This window comes from Trichechus manatus, unplaced genomic scaffold, assembly GCF_000243295.1.
Source record: "Trichechus manatus latirostris isolate Lorelei unplaced genomic scaffold, TriManLat1.0 scaffold00024, whole genome shotgun sequence".
Lineage (NCBI taxonomy): Eukaryota > Metazoa > Chordata > Mammalia > Sirenia > Trichechidae > Trichechus > Trichechus manatus.
Window position 1 is genome coordinate 3,354,251 of NW_004443960.1, and position 23,231 is coordinate 3,377,481.

At 54.7% G+C, this 23,231-nt stretch overlaps 2 protein-coding genes and 2 long non-coding RNA genes across 5 annotated transcripts in view; 3 read left to right on the forward strand and 1 right to left on the reverse strand.

Annotated features, from left to right (window-relative positions):
• The first annotated feature begins 1,181 nt into the window (after positions 1 to 1,181).
• On the forward strand, positions 1,182 to 7,685 carry LOC111820008 (uncharacterized). The gene is made up of 4 exons (XR_002823568.1): positions 1,182 to 1,628; positions 2,447 to 2,536; positions 7,354 to 7,455; positions 7,611 to 7,685. It is a non-coding gene; the product is annotated as an uncharacterized LOC111820008 (long non-coding RNA).
• A 1,932-nt stretch (positions 7,686 to 9,617) lies between these two features.
• On the forward strand, positions 9,618 to 12,231 carry LOC111819999 (uncharacterized). Its single transcript, XR_002823562.1, has 3 exons — positions 9,618 to 9,985; positions 11,263 to 11,408; positions 11,721 to 12,231. It is a non-coding gene; the product is annotated as an uncharacterized LOC111819999 (long non-coding RNA).
• Positions 12,232 to 12,638: 407 nt separating this feature from the next.
• DNASE1 (deoxyribonuclease 1) lies at positions 12,639 to 17,312 on the forward strand. Its single transcript, XM_004373203.2, has 9 exons — positions 12,639 to 12,746; positions 13,158 to 13,305; positions 13,534 to 13,622; positions 13,712 to 13,795; positions 14,070 to 14,185; positions 14,355 to 14,467; positions 14,544 to 14,698; positions 16,883 to 16,979; positions 17,180 to 17,312. The coding sequence occupies exons 2-9, from the start codon at positions 13,159 to 13,161 to the stop codon at positions 17,225 to 17,227; spliced, it is 849 nt and encodes a 282-aa protein (XP_004373260.1). The 5' UTR covers positions 12,639 to 12,746; position 13,158; the 3' UTR covers positions 17,228 to 17,312.
• Positions 17,313 to 17,392: 80 nt separating this feature from the next.
• Positions 17,393 to 23,231, reverse strand: part of TRAP1 (TNF receptor associated protein 1) — a 60,003-nt gene continuing 54,164 nt past the window's right edge. For both annotated transcript variants that reach the window (XM_023728439.1, XM_004373204.2), the window contains 4 exons: positions 22,915 to 23,000; positions 21,077 to 21,222; positions 17,688 to 17,760; positions 17,393 to 17,563 (listed from right to left, as the gene is read on the reverse strand). In XM_023728439.1, coding sequence (XP_023584207.1) covers positions 17,462 to 17,563; positions 17,688 to 17,760; positions 21,077 to 21,222; positions 22,915 to 23,000 — 407 coding nt within the window. In that variant the 3' untranslated portion in view covers positions 17,393 to 17,461. The remainder of the gene's footprint in view (positions 17,564 to 17,687; positions 17,761 to 21,076; positions 21,223 to 22,914; positions 23,001 to 23,231) is intronic.

Consider the following 23,231-nt stretch of genomic DNA (forward strand, 5'->3'; position numbering starts at 1 on the left):
ATATATATATATGACTATCCGATATAAGTCCTTTGATACACAAAAGTTTTAATTTTGATAAAGTCCAGTTTCTCTGTTTTTTCTTTTGTTGCTTATGCTCATCCAATGTCAAAAACAAGCTCCTGCAACTTTATCCCTATGTTTTCTTCTGAGAGTTTTGTGGTTTTAGTTCTCATATTTAGGTCATTGATCTTGAGCTAATTTTCGTATATGGTGTGAGGTATGAGTCCGGCTTCATTCTTTTGCATGTGGAGATCCAGTTGTCCCAGTACTGTTTGGTGAAGAGACTGTTCTTTTCCCAGTGAATGGACTTGGCACCCTTGTCAAAAATCAGTTGGCCATGGATGTATGTGTTTGTTTCTGGACTCTCAATTGTATTCTGTTGGTCTGTATTTCTATCCTTATACCACTACCAGTATCAGTTTGGCCCTTTAGAGGCTTGCCTCTAAGCTCTGGTAGGGTAAGCTCAGGTAGTCATTACTGAGGGCAGTGCCCTTCTGAGGATTCTACCCACTACCCTGTGAATCGAGCGGAAGTCTTTCCACCGTGGCTGTAGGAACACAACATACTCCTGTCCCTGCGTGAGCCCTAGGGGTACCCATGTGAGCCCTGGCATCCCCATGTGAGCCCCAGGATGTCTGTATTCTGGCTGTTCCCCGACTACCAGGTGGCTCTGGCTCCACTCACATATGCACAGATAGTCTTCCACTGGAGACTTGAGGGCCCTCTGCACCCAGAGCCCCAGCGCTCTGTACAGCTCCCTCCCATGCTGTGTGCTACTCTCCAAATTCTAGCCACCTCAGCCTCCCTGCTCCCCTGAGCTCTGAACTCTATCCTGGATGCGGGAGGTGGCTGGGTTCTGTTAGAGTCTCCTCTCACACGGCCCCCAGCCCCTGAGCTGGTGCAGTCATATGGCTCACTCTGCACAAGACCCTCCTCCTGGGTGGTGGTCCTGCACTGCCTGTTGTCCAGTGACTAAAAACCAGAGTATTGTTTATTTTCTCCAGTTTTCTAGTCATTTGGGAGTCTGTTACTTGGTCTCAAACAGGTGCACGAACAAATGAATGAATGAATGATGTCGCATGTCGGGGGCTTGATGAAATTTCAGGACAGGTGATGTCACTGCTAAGTGGGCTGATGTTATCTTTCCTTTTTCTCCTTTTTTCTTGACCAGTTGTGGTGAGAATGGGAAAAAGCAAGACGGCGCAGGCTGTGAGGAGGGCGTGGGGGCAGCCTGGCACTCAGCTCCTAGCGTGCTCCTGGGGTTTCAGCTTCGTATGGCTGTGTCGCCTCCAAAGGTCAATGCCTTGTGTGTCCAGGTGAAGTGGAACCCAAGGGAGAAGAGCCACGGGTCTCCATGGACTGCCTTGACGGCCCCAGAGACCAGGCCACCAGGGGACAGGCCTGACAAGGCCACCCATCTCTGGCCACCCTGGCTTTGGGTCAGCAGAGGACAAGGAGGGAGACAGCTGACTGGACTCACTTCCCGGGCCAGGCCGGCTGCTCCTTCCTGCATTGGCCCCCCTGCCCCCAGCTGGTGGGGGTGGCTGGGCGCTGGCAGTGCTGCCCTGCTGCACCCCTGCCCTCAGGGAGCGGCCTGACCACTTCTGATGGCTGCAGCGCACGAGGTGAGTGGCCTGTGCTTCCTGGGCAGGTGTGGGGGTGAGGGGAGGCTGGGGGCCTGGCCCCTGTTGTCAGCCCTAAGAACTGACATTGCTGCCCAGAGCCCAGAGCCCTGAGTCCGTGGAGGTGGCCATCCCTGCAGCTGCCCTTCCTGGTCTCCTCTGGGCAGGGGCCTCGTGCATCAGGTCTCCTCACTGGGGGGTGCCCTGTCTGCCCTACTTTCAGGGCCCTGGGCACAGGCAGGCCCTCTGGGGAGCCCCTCATAGTGGGTGGGAAGAGGTGGAGGGATGACACTGTCTGTGAGCAGGACCAAGCACAGTAGGCTTCCCTCCCTGCAGATCTGACCAGGCGTCTGTCCTGGAAGGCCCTTAACGCAGCCATGGGTTCTGGGGGAGGGCGCACTCAGCTGTGAGCCTTTCACTGGGACAGGGCTTCCCCTTCCACACCTCTGAGCCCCCCGACATCGGTAAAGTCTCCCACTGCTGAGCCCCCCGACACTGCTGAGCCTCCTTTACCACTGAACTCCCCACCACCAAGACCCCATACAGTGTCTCCATGGGAGATACAAAGTACAGGCAGTCCCCAAGGTACAAATGAGATCTGTTCTTAACTGTGTCTTTAAGAATTTGTAGGGAAGTTGGAACAAGTGCATACAATTCTTATTCACAGTGGCTAAAAGTTCAGCTGCTAACCAAAAGGACAGCAGTTCGAATCCACCAGCTGCTCCTTGGAAACTCTGTGGGGCAGTTCTACTCTGTTCTATAGGGTCACTATGAGTTGGAATCGACTCGACAGCAATGGGTTTTGTTTTTTGTATTTTTAGTGCAAGAGAAGGCTCGAAGCGTCTTCGACGATTTAGAAGCGGCACGCGCAGGTGAAGGCGATCGTGATGAAGAGTTTGTTGTGAGTCGGGGTACGTCGATCCTTTCAAAGCAGGGCTTCGAAACCGGTGCTTCCCAGTTCAGTCATGGCCTAGGAAGTCAAAGATGGTGGCACCCCGCTCAGAGGTGGCGGCTGGCCACACTGCTTTGTATGTGCGTTGCTCTCCACAGTCCTGCCAGTGATCCAGTCTCCCACATCAGGCCCCTGAAAGGGCTCACTGTGCCTCTTCGGAGTCTCTTGTTCCAGGGCTTCGACCTGTAATTTTTCCTGTTCCGGTTACCATGATGAATCACCCAAATTGTAAAACTTCGGGTCTGTTCCTCTTCTGCTTCGTTGGCCATGACAGAACTGATTTGAAGCCCTGTTTCGATGTGAGAGCAAATGTATGTAACATTAAAAGGTAAGTACAAGTTGTCCATAAGTCAGACGTTGGTAACCCGGGGACGGCCACTCGTTCCCCCCACACCCCTGGGAAAAGAGTTAAGTTACAGAGAACATTATAGCTCATGGGTCCCTGTGGTAGTAGAAGTGTTGGAAAGGACTCAACCATTACTTTGGACTCAAGCCTGAGAGTGCAGTTAGAGCCTCGGTGGCTGCTGCGTCCTGGAGACTGACCAGGGCTGCCAACCAGGTAGAGGCTCCTGCGTGGGCTTGGGCAGTGGGTGAGGGTGTATTTGCCCCTTCTTCTCCATGGAGACACCAGCTGTTGTCTTGGGTCTGCTGCCTGATAAATCTCAGCCGTTCTCCTGGGCCCCCCGTGGCAGGGCAGTGTAAAGTTGAGTTCTCTGCTTTCTGGTGGCGCCTGTATCTGACTGTGCTCTCAAGATGCCTTAGCCCACAGGAAACCCCCTCTCCCCAATTATGAGCCGTAACTTTATCACCCTCCATCCGTCCTGCTGGATTTGAGATGTGGAGGCCACAGAAGCCTGCCCTTCACTCCTTTGGGGTGGCCTGAGTTGGGGTCCCCCTGGGGAGATGCTCATGCTTAAATGAGGAACACACAGAGCCACTGAAGAGGGGGAGAGCATCTGAAGCTGCTGTTCTGTGCAGAACACCCTCCTACACATGTCCACTCACCCAGCCCTGCTGGTGAGCACTTGCTGGGGCCAGGCCTGGTTCTGGGGCTGCTGCCTGAGCCCCAGTTCCCATGGAGCACGGCGAGTGCGATGGGACTGATCGAAACAAGTGTTATTGGTGCTCAGTGGTATCAAATATAAGCGGGATAAAGGATCTGGAGAATAATGGGGCAGATGTGCTAACTAAATAGGATGCGGTGACAAGGTGAAGTCTGAGCAGAGGTTCCAGTGAAGGGAGAGACAAGCGTGTGGCCGTCTAGAGGCAGAGCGCTCAGGCAGAGGAACAGTACAAAGGCCCTGAGGGAGGAGCCTGTTTGCAAAACAGGGTTGAAAGCATCATCGTGAAACAAACTGTAGTGCCTGTAGATGGGCCCCACGGCCAGTCCTGGGCAGTTACATGCAATTCTTGTCAGAAGCCAGGACTGCCCACCTGGCCCAGAGGGCAGAGCCCCCAAAAAGAAAGCAGCTCTGGAGCTGGCAGGCTGCAGGCCCCCGACCCCGACTCCAGGAGCAGGGTAACAGATGCTCCTGCTCTTTGAGGAGCAGCAGAGTGGGGTTCTGAGGGAGAATTGCCAGCTCCTGGCAGTGTCCACCTGTCATGGATTGAATTGTGTCCCCCAAAAATATTTGTCAACTTGGCTAAGTCATGATTCCCAGTATTGTATGATTGTCTACCATTTTATCATCTGATATGATTTTCCTATGTGTTCTAAGTCCTATCACTATGTTGTAATGAGATGGATTAGTGGCAGCTATATTGATGAGATCTACAAGATTAGATAGTGTCTTAAACCAGTCTCTTTTGAGATATAAAAGAGAGAAGCAAGCAGAGAGACATGGGGACCTCATACCACCAAGAAAGCAGTACTGGAAGCATGGCGCATCCTTTCGACCTGAGGTTCCTGCACGGAGAAGCTCCCAAACCAAGGGAAGACTGGTGACACGGACCTTCCTCCAGAGCCAACAGAGAAAGCCTTCCCCTGGAGCTGATGCCTTGAATTTGGACTTGCAGCCAACTAGACTGTGAGAGAATACATTTCTCTTTGTCAAAGCCATCCACTTGTGGTATTTCTGTTAGAGCAGCACTAGATGACTAAGACAGAATTTGATACCAGGAGTGGCGTGCTGCTCTAACAGATACCTAAAATGTGGAAGTGGTTTTGAAACTGTGAATGGATAGAGGACTCAGAAGCGAGTGAGGAGAACTGTTAACACCAGAGAAGGCGCAGATGGTGAGAAGCAGCAGCAGAGGACCGGCCACAGCAGAACAGTGTGACACAGTGCTGGAGCCAACACACGGAGTGAGAGAGCTGAGTGCCTTCATGTAGGAGGCTTCCTGGTGTGGGGTGCCGCTGGGCACTGATCAGTGGAGCCAGGCTTGCCAACCCACAGAGCAAGAGAGCTGGGTGCCTTCCGGCCAGAGTTTACTAGCCGAGTAGGGTGCCTGCAGGCACTTATCAGTGGAGCTGCAGAGCTTTGGAACACTTGCCCCAGCAGGGCAGATGGGGGCATGAGGCCCGAGGGCTGAGAGACCAAGAAACCAGGAGGCAGAAGCTAAGAGACAAGGAACACAGGAAGCCAAACTACCTGTCTCAAAAGGTATGTCCACAACCTCTGGGGTTTCAAAGCGTGGAGCCATGGCCTCTAGTGTTTCTAAGGATGGAGTTGCCACTCAGATGGACTAGTAGAATGGTGTGCCTAAAGCTGAGGGAGCAGAGTTGCTGTCCCAGTGGTCCTGCCTGGAATGCAGAGCTGAAGCCCAGGGCTGAGGGGCCTCCACTCTGAATCCTGAGAGTGTGGCCAGTACCTAGAGTCTGGAGGGCAGGGCCATTGTGTAAACGGTCTCAGAGAACGGAGGATTATTTTCAAGCCTTAAGGGCTAATGTAATGTGTTCTGCTGATTTGCTTGGTGCCTGTTATCCCTTCTTTCCCTCCAGTTTCTCCCATTTGTAATGGAAATGTCTACTTTGTGCCTGTTCTGCCATTGTACTTTGGAAGCAGATAACTTGTATTCTAGATTTCACAGATGAAGAGGAATTTTTGGAGTTTGGCCTTGGAGTTGATTGAAGACTTTTGCTATGATATGATGGGGTGAATATGTTTTATACATGGGAAGGACATGAATTTTTGAGGGCAAAAGCGTGGAATGTCAAGAATTCAATTATGTTCCCCCAAAATATGTCAACTTGGCTAAGCCATGATTCTCAGTACTGTATGATTGTCTGCTATTTTGTCATCTGATGTGATTTCCCTATGTGTTGCAAATCCTATCACTATGATGTAATGAGATGGATTAGTGGCAGTTACACTGATGAGATCTACAAGATTGGATAGTGTCTTAAGCCAATCTCTTTTGAGATATAAAAGAGAGAAGTGAGCAGAGAGACATGGGGACCTCATACCACCAAGAAAGTAGTGCCAGGAGTAGAGCGCATCCTTTGGATCTGAGGTTCCTCCGTGGAGAAGCTTCTACACCAAGAGAAGATTGATGACATGGACCTTCCTCCAGCGCCAACAGAGAAAGCCTTCCCTTGGCGGTGACACCCGGTATTAGGACTTGTACCCTACTAGACTATGAGAGAATAAATTTCTCTTTGTTAAAGCCATCCAGTTGTGATATTTCTGTTAGAGCAGCACTAGATGACTAAGACATCACCTTCGCTTTTAGAGCTCGGTGACAAGGACATCGGCTCTTTCTTGAAAACCTTGGAGGGGGCACTGGAGGAGGGGGACAAGCCAGAGGTAGGTTGGCCTTTACAAGGACAGCAGACTAGCTTAGTGTCAGCTTAGCCCCTGCCCCTCTGCTGCTGCCCAAGAGATAGGGTGAAGCTTCCCAGAGGGAGCTGTCATTCAGACCCTCTGCAGTTTCTTCATACACAGTGCCGGCATTCAGTCTAAGATGATGAGCCATCCTGAGACATAGGACCGTGAGAAAAAAGGGTGATAGAATCAGACCTACAGGAGGCTAAGACACTGGGGTTACCAGACATGGGCTTTACAGTAGTTGTGATTAATACAGTAAGGAAAATGGATAAGATGGAAAATTTTGCAGAGGACTAGAATTCATAGACAAGAATAAAATGGAAGGTCTAAAACCAAAGTACAACACAGCAGTCTCCCGACGCGCAGTTCTGCTTTCTGCGGTCTGTTACCCAGTCAGCTGCCGTCCTGGACTCGGTTGGAGCCACTGCCTCCCCCGGGATCTGGCTCTCCCCGGCCCTCAGATTTTCACTTCCTGGTCTTCCTTTGGAAGCCCTGGTGGCTTAGTGGTTAAGAGCTAGGCTGCTAACCAAAAGTCGGCAGTTCGACTCCACCAGGCGCCCCTTGGAAACCCTGTGGGGCAGTTCTGCCCTGTCCTGTAGTGTTGCTGTGAGTCGGAATCGACTCGACGGCAGCAGGTAGGCTTCCTTTTTCAGGGGCGTGTTGGCTAGGCCACTGTCTGCATGAGGGAGGGAGAGTGCTGGCCGGGGCGAGGCCTTGGCACAGGAGCCGGGTTGGGGGGTGGGCAGGGCCAGGGTCTTGGAGCGGAGGCAGGGGAGGTACCGGCGGGGCGGTAGTCTCAAGGCCAAGGGTCAGGGCTGTAGGGTGGGTTCTTGGGGCTGGTTGGGAGGCACGAGGGGGTGGGGTAGAGGTGCGACGCATATATATATATACGCTGCGGTCCTATCTGCGGTTTCAGGTATTCACTGGGGGACTGGAAACATACCCCCGGCAGATAACGGGGGGACTACGGTAACTAAAATTTAAATTCAGTAACTGTATTTCATGGCAGAGTGGAGGCGGCTGAAGAGAGGATTTGTGAGCTGGAAAATCAGTCAGTGGAAAGTAGCCCTGCGCACACCACCACGAGTACCGTGCACTGTGCTTACGACAGGTGAGCTGCCTTCTCCGAGACCTTCAGCCCCACTTGCTCCTCTGTGGACCCTCATCCTTGGGCGGGGAGGGCGTGCTGTCGAGGAGGCTCTTTGTGCTTGGAAGAGACCAAGGTGGCTTTGGAATGAGAAATTTGGGGAACATTTTTTGTTGCAGCCCTTGTTGAAGGCATTTTCGGCATGTTGGGAGGCCATTTTCCTGCCCCAGTGAATAGAGTTTTGTGGCATTGGGTGAGTAAGGGCCTCCGTTCACCGTTAGGAACCCAAGCTCTCATCTGTACTCACGGGCTCAGGATGAGAGTGTGCTGAACGTCTCCAGCACGCAGCTCCTGAAGTACCTTTGTACACAAACTTCTTTTCGTCTGCTTCTCTCTTAGGAGCGGAGTGCAGAATAATACAGGGGCAGGGAGCTGGGGGCTGCCTGTGATATGCAGAGCAGGTGAGGCCTCGGCTCCGTCCGGCCTCACGTCATGGGGGCTCAGGTGCCGACTGTCCCACCTAGCGATGGGCACAAGTGAGATGGGGTGCGGGGGCTGGCACAAGTGAGATGGGGCGCGGGGGCTGGATCCGCCATAGGGAGTGACTGTGGGGCTGTTTCCAATCTGTGCAGTTCACGTGCGTGTGATTGACTCTGAGAATTTTCCACCTGGTTAACGATTTCTTTATAATGAACAGAAATAAATTCATGAGGGTGGCGAGTGAGGCCGGGTCACGGGCCAAGGCGAGCAGGTTGAGCCGAGTGATGACCGCTCACCCGTGCAGGTCACTGATGGATTCAAGCAAGGTCGCCGCAAAGACGCTGGCCCTTTGCCTGGAGGTAAGGAGAAAAGACCCTTTGTCCTCTAAAACGCTCCGTCTGGGGGGGCAGTGAGCCCCTCCCTAGGGCAGGGATGGTGTCCCCTGTGAGGTCTGGGCCGTGACAGCCCCCAGTTGCTAGGGAGCTCCTGTTCGGCTCAGGCCGGGGCCCCGAGGCCATCTGGGTGCGCCGTGCCCTCTGCCTCGGGACAGGAGGGCTGGTAGAGGAAGGCACCTGCGGCCAGGAGGAAGCAGCTCTGGGAGCTGGGGACAGAAGGGGGCTGTTGGCTCAGCCGCGTCCACCGTGGTTTTCCAAGTGCCCCACCGGCCCAGCTGACACAGGCGTGGGGGCCTTTTCCTGAAGGAGACAGACGCCGTCTCTGCTCTCACGGGGCTCGTGCTGCAGTTGGAAGGCCAGACGCATAAGTAAGCACAGAACGGAGGAGACTGTGATGATGGGTCTGCAGTGGTGGGGGCAGGTGGGGAGGGGAGACCTCCCTGAAGCCGGTGACGAGAAGGCCAACTCTCCAGGCAGAGCGGGGCCCCAGCCAGCCACCAGGCCATGTGAGCACTGGGCTGTGTGTGAAGGGCAATGAGAAACCGCTGACAGACTGCGAGCAGGGAACATGATGGGCTTGAAGATTGTTCTGGGGACTGCGTGGAGACTTGGGTGGCGGGGGAAGGGTTTTTGGAAGCAGGGAGACCACTGGAAGGCTCTGGGAGTGTCCGGGTGGGAGGTGGTGGTGACATGGGCCCTTGTGGTGGCTGCAGGACGAGGTGGGGCTGAGGGAACACAGGACCACAGGTGATGGATGTGGGTGTTTGTCTGAGCGCCTGGGGGGTGAGGGGACAGCCGGGATGCCACGTGGAGTCTGATCTGGCCACGAGATCCACGTGGAGATGTCTGCGCTGAGTAAACTCTGGGCATCGAGCAGCTGTCTCAGCGAGGGCCGTCGGCAGTTACCAGCAAGCAGGGATCCCCACGCCTCTGAAGGCCACAGGGCCTTGACCCCAAGACTTGATGACTCTCCACCGGCCGGAATTCAGTCCTTCCGCCTCCCTCTCCACACTCGCATGCCCGGGTCCCCCCTGCCTCCTGCTCCACATGCCCTCGTCCCATCCGTTTGACTTCCCAAGACCTCAGAGCTGGCCCCTTGCCTCCCCCTCCTGCCCTCACTCTCAGACTGAAGTGGGTGGGGGCACAGCTGTGGCTCCCCAGCGGGCACGGAGGCACGGCTGTGCTGTTCGCCAGGGGCTCCCCAGCTGCCTCAGTTCACAGCACCTTTAGTCAAGTTTCAACAATTGTTTAGGGCAACCCTAGGCCAAACGAAATACCTGATAGTTCCGTTTATTAAGTAGATCAGTCCAGACAGCTTAGTAAATACTTACGTCCTGGCAACTTAACAGATGTTTGAAAAAGTAACACACATGAATTGACACAAAAAACACTGATTTCATTCTTAAGGAACCACAGTTACGGGATGTTGCACCCGTTGGCCCTGCGTGGTTAAACTTTGGGGTCAGGTGGAAACCCCTGCCTTCAGGGCCTCTTCCACATCAGTTTTCACAGCTATGGCTTTTTTTGTAGCAGCTGGCAAAAACCCGGCTTTGTGAAGACACAGCATCACAGACGGGAGTGTAGCGACAGTGTGCACATCACCCCCCAAGCTTGTGTCTGCGTGGTGTGCAGAGATGTCCGATGTGGCTGTTTCCCTCAGAACCGACCTGCGCTGCCCAGTGAGTTCATGGTGGTGTGGGGAGCTGCGGTGCACAGTTTGGGCGCCACAGCTCTGTGCCCCCTGATCTATGAGCCTGGTGTGCTGTCAGAGCGCCGCCCCCCTCACGCCAGCTCTGCAGAGCGCTGTGGCTTCATGAAGCCTTCGTCTGAGGTCATCTGGCCCCGGTCAGGGGCTTGCTCACAGGAGTTTTTAGCCTTTAACAAAAGTCAGCTGGCAAACCTCATGGCTGATTTAAAAACGCCCCCTCCAGTCAGAGAGCGCCTGGCTTTCCACATTTTAGCTGTCAGTGCCCATTTCCCTGTTGACACAGACGTGCTGGGCTTCCTTCTCCTCCTGTACATTGTTGCCCGCCTTCCCCAGCCCCATTTCTGCGTCTCCAGTGTGGCCCTGGGCTTCCCCAGACGGTAAGCTTCCTGTCCACTTTGTGTCAAATGTGAATTTTATGTATGCACGTAGAGGCAGATTTTATATGCATGTTCACCTCCTGCTGGTCAGTTTGTCACACTGTGGTGGCTTGTATGTTGTTGTGATGCTGGAAGCTACGCCACTGGAATTTCAAATACCAGCAGGGTCACCCATAGTGGACAGGTTTCAGCAGAGCTTCCAGACTAAGACAGACTAGGAAGAAAGGCCTGGTAATCTACTTTTGAAAATTAGCCAATGAAAACCCTATGGATCACAATAGAAAACTGTCTGATGTAGTGCTGGAAAGTGAGCCTGCAGGTTAGAAGGCTGCAGCAGTGGACTCGTGCGCAGTGACTGTGCAGATGGCACAGGAGCAGACGCCGTTTCACTGTGTTGTACGAGGTGGCCGTGAGTGAGAGCCGACCCCACAACACGAACAAGGGCGTGTACGTGTATCTATGGAGAGAGGTGCACCATCTTGAAAGACAAGAGCTACCTAACTTGAGACACTCGCAGCCAAGAACGCAATTCCTTTCGTGGGACCCCTGGGAGGGAGGAGGAGGAGGGAGGAGGAGGACAGGGACGGGCCTGGGAGCCCCAGGAGCAGATGGGCAGTGTTTGGTCTGCAGCAGGCAGGGGTGTCACAAGCCAGAGGACCTTGTCCCACCTGGCTGAGGGTTGAGGGATTGCGTGCCAGAGGGACGTCCACCAGCTGAGGGGCCGTGTGGCAGAGGGTGGCAGCTGCTGTTTCCCCTGCTCATGTAAAGGGTCGAGGACAGCAAATTGCTGAGGTGAGAGGCCCAGGCCCTCCAGGTCGCCTGGTGTCGCTTGTTTGGGGTCTGGGTTTTGACGCACTTGGGGCCATCCCAGCCTCAGGGATTGGAAACAGAAGACCTGGCAGTGGAACCTTTGAGAAGGGCTGTGATGGGGCTGCTGACAGGTTGAGGACACCAATGGGACAATGATGGGCCCACCTGTCTGTCCACAAGTCCTCGTCACTTGGAGCCCGGCCTCCGGTAAGTGGTTTCCTCCTTGCCGTCTACCAGCTAGCCGGCCAGGCCTGCATCCCTTTCCCTGCTGACCTGGCCCCTGGCCACGCCCGCTCCTTACCCTCCAGCCCCCACGTCCTTTGTACCCAAGCTCCATGGCACCAAGCCTTCCCAAGCAGTGCCGTCCCTCTAGGAGGGCCCACCTCAGCCCCCCACGTGGGGCAGAGTCCCCTGGGGTGGAGTGGTGGGCGGAGCCATGGCCCCTAAAAGATCCCCAGGTCCTCCCTGGAACCAGGGCACATGGCCCCTTACCTGGCAGGTGTGGTTAACCATTCTCAGACAGGGAGATTGTGCTGGAGTATCCAGGTGGACCCCAAGTGCAATGGCAAGTGTCCTTACAAGGGACAGAAGACACAGGGAAGGTGACATGATGGAAGAGACAAGAGCTTGGAGTAATGTGGCCCCACGCCCAGGAACACCTGGGGCCGCCAGAAGCTGAACAAGACAAGGACAACCCTCCCCTAGAGCCTCGATGGGGAGCATAGCCCTGCTGACACCTTGCTTTGGACTTCTGGCCTCCAGAACTGCCAAAGAAGACATCTGTGGTTTTCTAAGCCACCGGGTTTGCAGCCCTTTGTTAGGGCAGCCCCAGGACGCCATTACAATAGGAAGGTGGAGAATTCCAAAGACAATGGTGCAAGTCACCTGGGCTGGGCTGCCTCCAGAAGGTTCCGAGGCCTCACCTACAACTCAGGTGGGCCTCACCAACCCCACCGCCCCGCAGCGCTGCCTCATACGTGCTCCCCATCCGGAGTCCCCCTACTTCTCCAGGCTGTCTGCAGCCCCTCACGCTGGCAAACTGCAAGGTGGGAGTCTGGGGAGTTGGGGGTGGGTGAGAGAGGGTCGGGGGCCCAGGGCAGCTGGGTCTCCACTGGAAACATGCAGCCCCGCAGGCCCCACCCTCTGATGCACACCTGTGCACACCTGCGCACACGCGTGTCCCCGCCCTTGGCCTGGAGCCCGGCTGTGGGAGGAGCTCACATGTAAAGGGCAGCGCCTCTGCCCCGGTGGGGAGACGGAGCTGACCTGTCAGGTGCTGTTTTCACAGACACGTGCCCTCCCCCCGCGGGCACTGGCACAGGGCTGCTGTTCTTTGACCCCAAGGAGAGACCACGGGCACGTCCCCACGGTCACGGCTCCTCAGCCTTTAAAGCTCGGTGGCAGCGGTCCCCATGGGACGCCTGGCTGGGCTGCTCTCCACGGGCCCCCCTGTGAGTTCACTTCTCCTCTCTGAGGGCAGCAAAAGGAGAACGCATAGCAGTCCACGTTCTCGGCCGACTCCATCGTCTGGGAGCTGTGTCTCAGGTGAGAAGGGCGTCTCAGCTGAGAGAGGGGGGTGTCTCAGGTGAGAGGGTCTGGTGCCCAAAGGCAGCGGGGCCAGTGTGTGCCCACTGCCAGGCTGTGGGGGCGAGCACCAGTGGAGGGGCAGAGCCGGGGGCCCCTCAGGCGGGCATCCTCGCAGGGGTGACAAAACCCAGGGTGCCGATTTGGTGCTGGGTGTGTCACTGGCCGCTCTGGAAGGCATGGAGAAGGGTGTGGGGGTCCCCGAGCCTGCATTCCAGCACAGCGCACGGAGGCAGGGTCGACTTAACCTTGGGCTCAACCAGCCTCTGCCAAGCTGGCCGCAGGGTGAGGCGGTGCGGGCCGTGTCTCTAGTCCCCCCGTGTCCCCGCTGCCCCGGCACTGTGACCCACAGGGGACCCCTACCCCCTGCAGGATGAGGGCCCCCAGGCTGATGGGGACACTACTCACCGTGGCCAGTGTGTTACGGGCGGCTCTGTCCCTGAGGATAGCCGCCTTCAACATCCAGAGCTTTGGGGAGACCAAGATGTCCAATGCTACCATCTCCCAGTACATTGTTCAGGTGAGCCAGGTCGGCTGGCCTCGGGGGGCTGGTGGGGCCCTGGGTCTGCCTGGGCCGGTAGTGGGGCTGTGGGCAGGTCACAGGGAGCCAGACTCAGACGGGGGACACCGCTGGACGTCTCGTCTCAGTCCCCATCAGTCGGGGCTGTGGCTGCCGCAGGATTCTTTCTCTTTGCATGGGTGCAGTGGCTGGTGGCCCTCCTGTGCAGTGAAGTGCCTCCCCCTCCAGATCCTGAGTCGCTACGACATCGCCCTGGTGCAAGAGGTCAGGGACAGCCACCTGACAGCCGTGGGCAAGCTGCTGGATGACCTCAACCAGTGAGTGACACGGCGGGCCGGAGGGGCTCCCCCGGGGATGGGGAGGGGGGCACCCTGGGGGCCCTGGCCAGGACTGGTCTTCCCTCCAGGAAGGCACCAGACACCTTCCATTTTGTGGTGAGCGAGCCGCTGGGGCGGAACAGCTACAAGGAGCGTTACCTCTTCCTGTACAGGTGAGTGACGGACAGACAGACCCACCCGTCTGCCCCCTCCCGGGGGACCCGCCGGAAGGCCGGGGGTGGTTGGGAGACCCCTGTGGTGTGGGGGCTACACTGTCCTTCAGGGACAGGAACCAGGGGCCCCAAGCACGCCCCACCCACCCCCGGGGGCAGTGGGGGCTGGGGGACGAGGTTCTGAGGGGCCATGCTGTGGCCCGCCCCCCACCTACACGGGGAGCGGCTGTCTCCTGGAGAGATGTGGCCTCAGGTTAACCGTGCGGCCCCGCAGGCCTGACCAGGTGTCCGTGCTGGGCAGCTACTACTATGAGGACGGCTGTGAGCCCTGCGGGAACGACACCTTCGCGCGGGAGCCGGCCATCGTCAGCTTCTCCTCGCCCTTCGCGCGTGAGCATCCCCGCCCCTCCATCCCCGCCCCTCCCCGCAGCCCTGCTTGTCCGTAGACGTGACCTGGGAGCATGTCCACGCCCCGGGGTCTGTCTGTCCATCCTTTGGGCCAGGCCAGGCCGCTGCCCCTTCACTGTGTGCTCTCAATGTGACTGTGGTCTACCCTCAGAGGTCAGAGAGTTTGCCGTCATCCCCTTGCACGCAGCCCCGCTGGACGCGGTGGCCGAGATCGATGCTCTCTACGACGTCTACCTGGATGTGCGGAAGAAGTGGGGCATGGAGGTGTGTCCCGCCCGGGTGGCCCCGGCTTGCTCCCTGGGCTGACAGGTCCCAGACTGACAGGCCGCTGCTTCCACAGGACATCATGCTGTTGGGTGACTTCAATGCCGGCTGCAGCTACGTGAGTCCCTCGGACTGGGCATCCATCCGCCTGCGTATGAGCCCCGCCTTCCACTGGCTGATCCCCGACACCGCGGACACCACCGTGAAGTCCACGCACTGCCCCTACGACCGGTGAGCGGTCCCCGCGAGCAGCCGGGGCTCCCAGCTCCAGCCCTCTAAATGCTTCACTTGACCTTTTTTTAAACTGTGGTGAAAACATGCACAACAGAGACATGACAGAACACGCCCGCATCGCGGTGACGTCTGCGCGTGTCGTTCACTGACACTGATCACATTCGTTCACTGACACTGATCACATCTTTCGGGTTGTGCACGATCTCACTGTTCCGCCACCGTGAACAGCGACTCGGTGCCCCCTAAGCCAGCACTCACCCATTCCCTCTCCCCCCACCCCTGGAAACCACTAAGCTTTGGTTTCTGTATATTTGTTTATATGGTATTTGTCCTTTTGGACCGATTTATTTCACTCAGCCTGATGTTTTCAAGGTTCATCCACGTGGCAGGCATCAAGACTCATCTCTCTTCGTGGCGGAGTCGTAGTCCATTGTGTTGATACTCCCTCCACGTTTAGCTTATCCAGTCCTCTGCTGATGGACGTTTCAGTTGTTTCTACCTTTTGGCTATTGTGTAAAGTGCTGCACGCTTCTGTTTGCGTTTCTGCCTTCACCTCTTCTGGGTATATACCTAGCGTGGGGTTGTAGGTCATCTGGAAGTTCCGTGGTCAGCTTTTTGAGGAACCACCTGTTTTCTACAGTGGCTGTACCATTTACATTCCCACCAGCGATGGGTGGGGGGGATTCCTGTTTTCTTCTCCACAACCTTGCCAACACCTGCTGTTTTCTGTTTTGATCATTGCCATTCTAATGGAGATGAGGTGGTATCATCTCAGGGTGGTTTTGCTCTGCATCTCTGGTGGCTAAAATGTTGATTATTCATGTGCTCGTTGGTCATCTGACTAATGCTCGGTGAAATGTCTGTTTAAGTCCTCTGCCCCTTTTTTATTGGGTTGTAGAAGTTTTTTTTGTATATTATTTTGGATGTTAGAATCTTATTGGGTATGTAGTTCCTGAAAATTTTCTCCTAACCTGTAGGTTACTTTTACGAAAGGACTTTATCAAAAAAGTAAAAAGACAATGTTATAAAGTTCGCTTTTCTGTTGTAATATCTGATAATCCATTGCTCAAAACTAAGCCCAGAGGCCCATCAGGCATACCCCTGTATTCTAAGAATTTTATGGTTTTGGTTTTCATATTTTGGTCCTTGTTCTGTTGTGAATTGGGCTTTGTGTATGCTGTGAGGCATGGATCCTGGTTCATTCTCCTGCATGTGGAATCCAGTCTTCCCAGCTCCATTTATTGAAGAGACTCTTCTTCTCCATTGAATGGACTTAGCACCCTTGTTGAAAATCAGTGGACCACGATGTATGGATTTATTTCCGGACTCAGTTCTGTTCCCTCGGTCTATATGTTACCATGCCAGGCTGTTTTTAATTATTGTGGTTTTATAGTATGTATTGAAATTGGGAAGTGTGAATCCCCCTGCTTGATTCTTCTTGTTCCAAGATTTCTTCAGTAGCTATTGGAGGTCCCCCTTGCCCTTTAATACAGATTTGAGGATTGGCTTTTGAAAAGAAAGCTGTTGTAATTTTGATGGTGACCTGCACTGCATTTATAGATTGCTTCAGGTAGTACTGACATCTTCATTATATCGTGCTTCCCATCTGCAAACATGGAACGTCCTTCCACTCCTTTAGGTATTCTTTAATTTCTTCTAGTAATTTTTAGTTTCTTGTGTTTCACCTTCCTGGTTAAATTTATTTTTAGGTATTTTATCATTACAATAGCACCTGAAAAGAACGTTGTCTTCCTTGAAATTCCTCTTCCATTGGCTCACTGCTGATTTCCTGAGGCCTTTGGACAAGCTGTACCAGATTCACTGATGAAATGGCATAACATTTCTTAATTTTTAGAAAAGCACGTTTAGGAAGAAAAGATGAAGCAGAAACTCATCCTGATGAGATGCTCGTCCTGCTGCTCTGACGAGCACTTGGGTTTTAGGACCCCCCCCACCCAACCCCAAAGCTGTGGCAGGTTCACGTCCCCTGCGGGGAGGAGGCCGTCTGGCTCCGCTTGCTGTGGTGAGGTGAGGTCCGAAGGACCCTCCTCCCTCAAGGGGGCAAGACAGGTGCCCGTTCACTAGCTGAGATGAGCTCAGGGAGGGACACGCTGGGATTACCAGTTTCAGTCATGGAGCCAGGACCGCGAGGTGACTAGTGTCTGTCCTGCTGCCTTGCAGGATCGTGGTTGCGGGAACATCCCTCCAAGATGCCATTGTCCCCAACTCGGCCATGCCCTTTGACTTCCAAGCTGCGTATGGACTGAGCAACAAGATGGTACGTTTTCTGCCTTTCAGTTCTCACTCCTGGGGGCCTGGGACACGACGTGCAGGGTGGTGTGACCCCCACCCCTGGCCCCCAGGATCACTGACTGGGGAGAAAGGCAGCCTCCCCTCCCCATCCTGGCCTGCTCTGGGGTAGTGAGACCTGGAAAGGAGGTGGCGGCGCGTCTCAACTCTGACTGCACGTTTCCCCAGGCTGAAGCCATCAGTGACCACTACCCTGTGGAGGTGGCGCTGAAGTGAGTGAGCCTGATGTGGCGGCGCCCGACCTGCAACCTCCCTTCTCCAGGGGAGTGTGGATACTGGTACAGAGATGTCACTGCCACCCCTGCCTCTCAGAGCCTGGACAAAAGCATGATCTTTAGATTGACAAATACCTTTAATTAATAGAGGTAAACCAACGCAAGGTGGTGGTCTCAGCTCTTTGTCTGGCCCTCCTTATGTCCTGGTGACAGCACACACAGTCCCACTGTCCCCTCAGTGCTTCTCCAGGGCCTTGGTGAGGAGCTTGTTCAGGTGGCCCACCATGGGTCTGGGGTCGTCCACAAGCCCTGCCACTATCATGGCATTCTCGTAGATCTGGAGGACAGAAGACACCCGTGTTAGCCTGAGGACAGCTCAGTCCTCGTCCCAGCTCAGGGAAGCAGGGAAATGCAGGGAGGAGGAGGGAAACTGAGCTGCCGCAGGGGCCAGGCCTTCTCACCTGATCCACGAGCAGCTGGGCCAGCTCAGGCTCGCCTGCTCTCAGCTGACTGAGCTTCTTGATCAACGCGTGCCTGCAACACGGAAATCACCGTCAAGGTGGGGCTGGGCCCACCCAACAGCACAGGGGCCTCCAGTCATCCTTCTGAAAGCTGGGATTATTGGAGCCTTCAGACACACGACAGAGCTGTCCAGGATGAGGGACAGGGTGTACACAGGCCGGAAAGGAGGTAGGCGAGGTCGGTTACAGAGCTGTCACGCAGAAGACCCGGGAGCCTCTATGTCGGGAGACGCAGTGAGATGGCTGAGACTCACGGCCAGAGCCAACGCGCTGCCATCAGTTCCGACTCGTAAGGACCCTGCAGGACAGAGCAGAACTGCTGACCTTGTGGTTAGCAGCTGAGCTCTTAAAGGGACCAAAAAGAAGAGATTAAAGTATGAAAAGACCACAGATAAAGCGGAAACTTTCCCTGCGTTAATCCATGAATTTAATAATGATGCTTTATACTAACAGGTTAAAAGCTGATACAAAAACTCACGTAAACACAGAAGAACAGCCAGGAAAAGGTGGGCGGGGGAGTCTCAGGTGAAAAGGCAAAGAGCTCAGTGCAGGAAAACACATAAACAGACCCCAATACTTGTGGATTTGGCACAGGACAGAGACGGCACCTCACATAAGAGCGAAGAAAAGTGATTACTCAGTCGACCGGGTTGGGATAACTCATCAGTCATCCAGCAAGCAGTTCAGCTGGCTCCTACTTTACTCCTTAAACCAAATAAATTCCACCTGGATCAAAATTCAGTTGTAGAGAATAAAACCACGAAAGCTTAACACTAGGAGGAACCGTTTTACACCCTTAAAAGGGGAAACCTCTGCAAGCAAAACACAAACCCAGAAGCTAAAAAGGAGGGAGGACAAATGTAGACTACCTGAAACATTAAAATCTGTCTGCAAAGGACAAAACACCACAGTGTTTAACCTTACTCAACAATCAGGCACAGAGCCCCTGACGTCAGCGTGCTCCGTCACCCCATTCAGCAAAGGGAGGGCACCACCCTCCTATAACACAGCCATGCGAGCGCAGTGCCGCTGGAAAGGTGAATGGGAGGAACCTCCACTATAAACTATCCCGGTTCTTCTGAATTTCTGACCCAAGTGAATACATTGCCAGTTTTAAAAGCAGAGTAAATTTTAAAAATAAAGCGCCTGGGTAAAGGAAACTTCTGACCGGCTCTCATAATGCTGCCTCCTGGTGGTGGAGCTTGTCGGTGCGTGCAGCCACGCGCTAACCTGTGCGGTCCTTCCAGAAAGTGGCTGACTTTCTGCATTGCTGGCCATAAGCCAATGAGACTCTTCCCCGGTAATCCACGTGGCCACAGAGACGGGTAAAGGCACTCCCCAGAGGGAATCAACGACATCCACATAAAACACAGGAGAACACTTTTACAATAAGAGTCACAAATGAAACGATCAGACATGAACTATTTAAAAAACAAACCAAAGTACCATAAATAGGAGAAAAAATAGGAGAAAAGCAAACACACTGAGTAGACTGCAGGGATTGTGGCAGGCAGTGAGGCTACAGGAGGCTTTTAAGTTTTTCATAATTGATGTAACTTAGATTTTGAATGCAGCAATTATTTTTTAAACAATCTCCAAAGGAAACCTCACTTCATACACAATAGCAAATAACAAATGAAATGTTAAAATACCCGTCTAGTAAGACACACCAAAAAATAACTCCAGAGAATGCACAGGTACTCTCCAGAGAGCGCCGCCTGCCAAAAGATACTAAATAATCACAGATGGAAACTGATATCGTACAGATGTCAATTCTCTCAAAACTGATACAATCTCCAGCAGAACCCCAATGTTGTGTGTGTAAAAGTTTATATAAAAGTAAGGACCAAGGGTAGCCAAGACATCCTTGAAGAAAATTAAGGGGAAAACTGGCTTTACCAAATAGACCCAAAGAAACCAAACGATTCTGACTTGCGGCGACCCCACGTGTTACAGACAGAACTGCTCCAAAGGGTTTTCTAGGCTGTGATCTTTACAGAAGCAGATCGCCTGGTCTTTCTTCCATGAGCCACTGAGTGGGTCTGAGACACCAACCCTGAGTTAGTATAACGGTGGGCCACCCAGGGTCCTGGTTTACCACACAGACTCACGGAAATGCCAGGTGGTGCAGTCCTGGACGAGGACAGACCAGAGCCCAGGACCAGAGGGGACAGCTGGGATTCACACGGAGTAACTGGTGATTACAGCTGGGTTAAAAGCCCGTAGGAAAGGACCCAGAGCTTTTAGACGGTAACATGGGAGAATATATCCACGGCTCCACGGGTGGGGAAAGACTTCTTAAAACCCCGAAATGCCATCTAACAAAGATTTACGATTTGATTACACTAAAATTAAGACTTTCTACCCATCAAAAGGGAGCCCTGGTGGCACAGTGGTTAAGAGCTTGGCTGCTAACCACAAGGTCAGCAGTTGCAGATCCGCCAGCTGCTCCTTGGAAACCCTATGGGGCAGTTCTGCTTTCCCACAGGGTCACTGTGACTCAGAATCGACTCAACAGTAACGGGTTTGGTTTTTATTTTTAAAACCATCAAAAGAGCTTAAAGCAGGTGAAAAGGCAGTGTGGGAAAAGAGATTTGCAACCGATAAAGCACAAAGTCTACAAATGAATAAAAAGAGAAAGGAAAGCAGAGAAGTCCTGGAAAAAGTGCCCCGCCTCGCTTAGTACCGGGGGCTCGAGGAGTCACACTTGGGGGGAGGGGGCGGGCACACCAGGCTGGTCCCAGTGAAGAGACACGCCAGTTTCCCCAGGGGACACACACCAGACACAGACCACGAGGCTCCTGGCAGCCTCCCTCCCAGGAGCCCCAACCTCCCCAAGCGGCCATCAGGGGAGAACAGGTGAATCTGTGTGGCTGTTTAGCTGTGAAAACGAACGAACCACAGCCGCCCGCAGCGCAGACGGGGTCTCAACACAGAGAAAAGCGAGACTTCAGAACACACACGGGCTCCACCCGCAACTCAGAATCGGGCTAAGGTGATCCTGCTGCTTGAGGACGCGGCACAGACGGCAAAACGACACAAAGCAAAGCAACGACTCCAACCGTCAGCCCACGGTTACCTCGCAGAGAGGGGCACCTGGGGGGCCATGATGTTCAGCTTCGTCAACTTCACGTGGATACAGTCTAAAGTTACTACAGTTCCACCACTACGTGGGAATTCCCTTTATAATTATTCATCAGACTGTACAGAGATTTCATACACGTTCCTTCTGTGTTAAACATCATTATGAAAGAAGAGAACAGTTCCCGTGAATTTCCGGGCAGCTGAGAAATGAAAATGCCATTTCCACACGAGAGCCCAGCGCTCACCTGGGGTTGATCTCCAGCGTGGGCTGGAGGATCTGGGCGCGTTCCTCATGGGTCTTGGCCAGCTGCTGCATGCGCAGGAAGTGCCGGGCGGCCCCCATCTCCAGCACCGTGATCATGGCCGGGTGGGTGTCAAGTCGGAGGGTCACCTGCAGCAAGGCCAAGGGCTTGGTGAGGGAGGTTGGGGGGGGAGGGTCTCAGCCAGGTGTGACACTCCCCCCAGATGCCACAGGAGAGGCAGGGTATCTCCGGGGATCGGGAGGGGGCTGGCCCGATGCCCCACGTGACATTACTGTAACAGCATTCCGTCTGTGCACTGTTAGGGACTGAACTGTGTCCCCTAAACGTATGTGCTGTGTATCCCAACCTCTATACCCGGGGATGTAACCCCGTTTGAAAACAGGATTTTCTTTATGCTCACAAGGCTGTATCAGTGTAGGGCGTGTTTTAAGCCAGTCGCTCTATGAGCTGTAAGAGACCAGGCACAGAAGCAGAGCTGGGAAAGACGGACCCGCCCCATGAACATCACCAGCAACAGAAGCTGAAAGACGAGGGCCTTCCCCCAGAGCCAATGGAGCTTTCCCCTAAAGCCTGTGCTCTGAATTTGGACTTCTAGCCTCCCAAGTTAGTCCAGAAATACCTGAATAAATTCCTGTGTGTCAAAGCCACCCACTTGTGGTGTTTCTGTTACAGCAGCACTAGGAGACCAAGACGGGCTCCTTCCCCAGAGTCGAACCAGTTTGTCAGTGACCATCAAAGCTCTCTGTCCCCTGGTGTTACTGTCACCTCTCCTGGCCCATGACTAAGCCCTACACCTCCTCTCTGCGGACTCCAAGGACCGGTGCCCACGTCCTCTGACCCACCCTGGCCCCGGGCGCCCCGCTCCCCCACCGGCCTGAGACCCCTGCCACCACTTGTGCCGAGGCCTCCCGGGGCCCTGTCTTCTGGGGCACCTCTTCCCATGAGGCAGCCAGGGCCGCCCCCCGTGAGCAGCCTCCCCTCTCTCTGCTCACCCACAGGCCCTGAGTCTCCTGACCCCCAGTGGCAGAGGGGGCCCGGGAACCGGCCGCCTGCAGCCTGGGGTGGTGGTGCCGAGTCTGACTGGACTCTTCCGCTTGACTGCCCGGCTGTGGGAGCGCATCCTGCAATGGGGGTGATGATCTCACCCCCCTTGTAGGTAATGATCTGAGGTTTCGCTGAGCTGTGATGTGTATTTACTAACACACGCTCTGGAAAAGCGCTAAGTAACAAAACCCCATCTGCAGGTGTGGTTCTTGACGCTGCTGCCAGCAACTTCTGCTCCTCGGCTCCCAATGTCCCACCCTGCAGCCTCCGGGGGCCGCACCGCCATCCCCTGTGCACTCAAGTCCGTCTTCCTCTGCCGTCACCCCACCCGCACACCTGCCTCTCTCCTGGGCCACTCCTGGACGTGGCCCTTCGCTGGATGCTCGCCCTCAGCTCTGCTGCTGGGCGGGCCCCGGCTCTCTGCTGCTGGACCGGCCAGGCTTTAGCTCTGCAGCACCCATAACCCCATCAGCACCCAAGCAGAAGCGCCGCGTCTGGGATCTAGGGCGGGATTTTCCTTCTCTCGAGTTTCCCATGTCCACAGCCACTGCAGCCCCCAGCAGCTCTGCACCCAGGACGGCCCTCTGCCTCCACCAGGCCCCGGGCCCTTGTCTGCTCTGCCTCTAACGTTCAGCAAAGTGGAAGGAACGGGGGAGGCAGAGTCCGCCCTCCCACTTCAGCAACCCGCCGGGGTAGCCATGCCACGTGCGTGTGCTCACGAGCAGCAGCGTGTTTCCCGCACAGCACGCCGACGGACTCGGGCTCGGGGGCCTCACCTTCACATTGGTGACGCGTGACCCCAGCGCGTTTCTCATCCAGGCCATCAGGTCCTCAGTCTCCTTCTCTGACAGACGCCCGTCAGCTACAGAGGAGCAGTGAGTGTCAGCCTGGACGCCGCCACCCACGAGCCCGCCCCACGGCCACATGATCACAGTAACTATGGGGCCTGAAGCGCCTATGCCCTGATGCAAAGCCTCCTCCTGCCTCTCTGACCACAGTCCTCCACCCACCAAAAAAATCCAAACCCATTGCCATCAAGTTGATTCCAATTCATAGCAACCCTGCAGAACAGAGCAGAACTGCCCCACAGGGT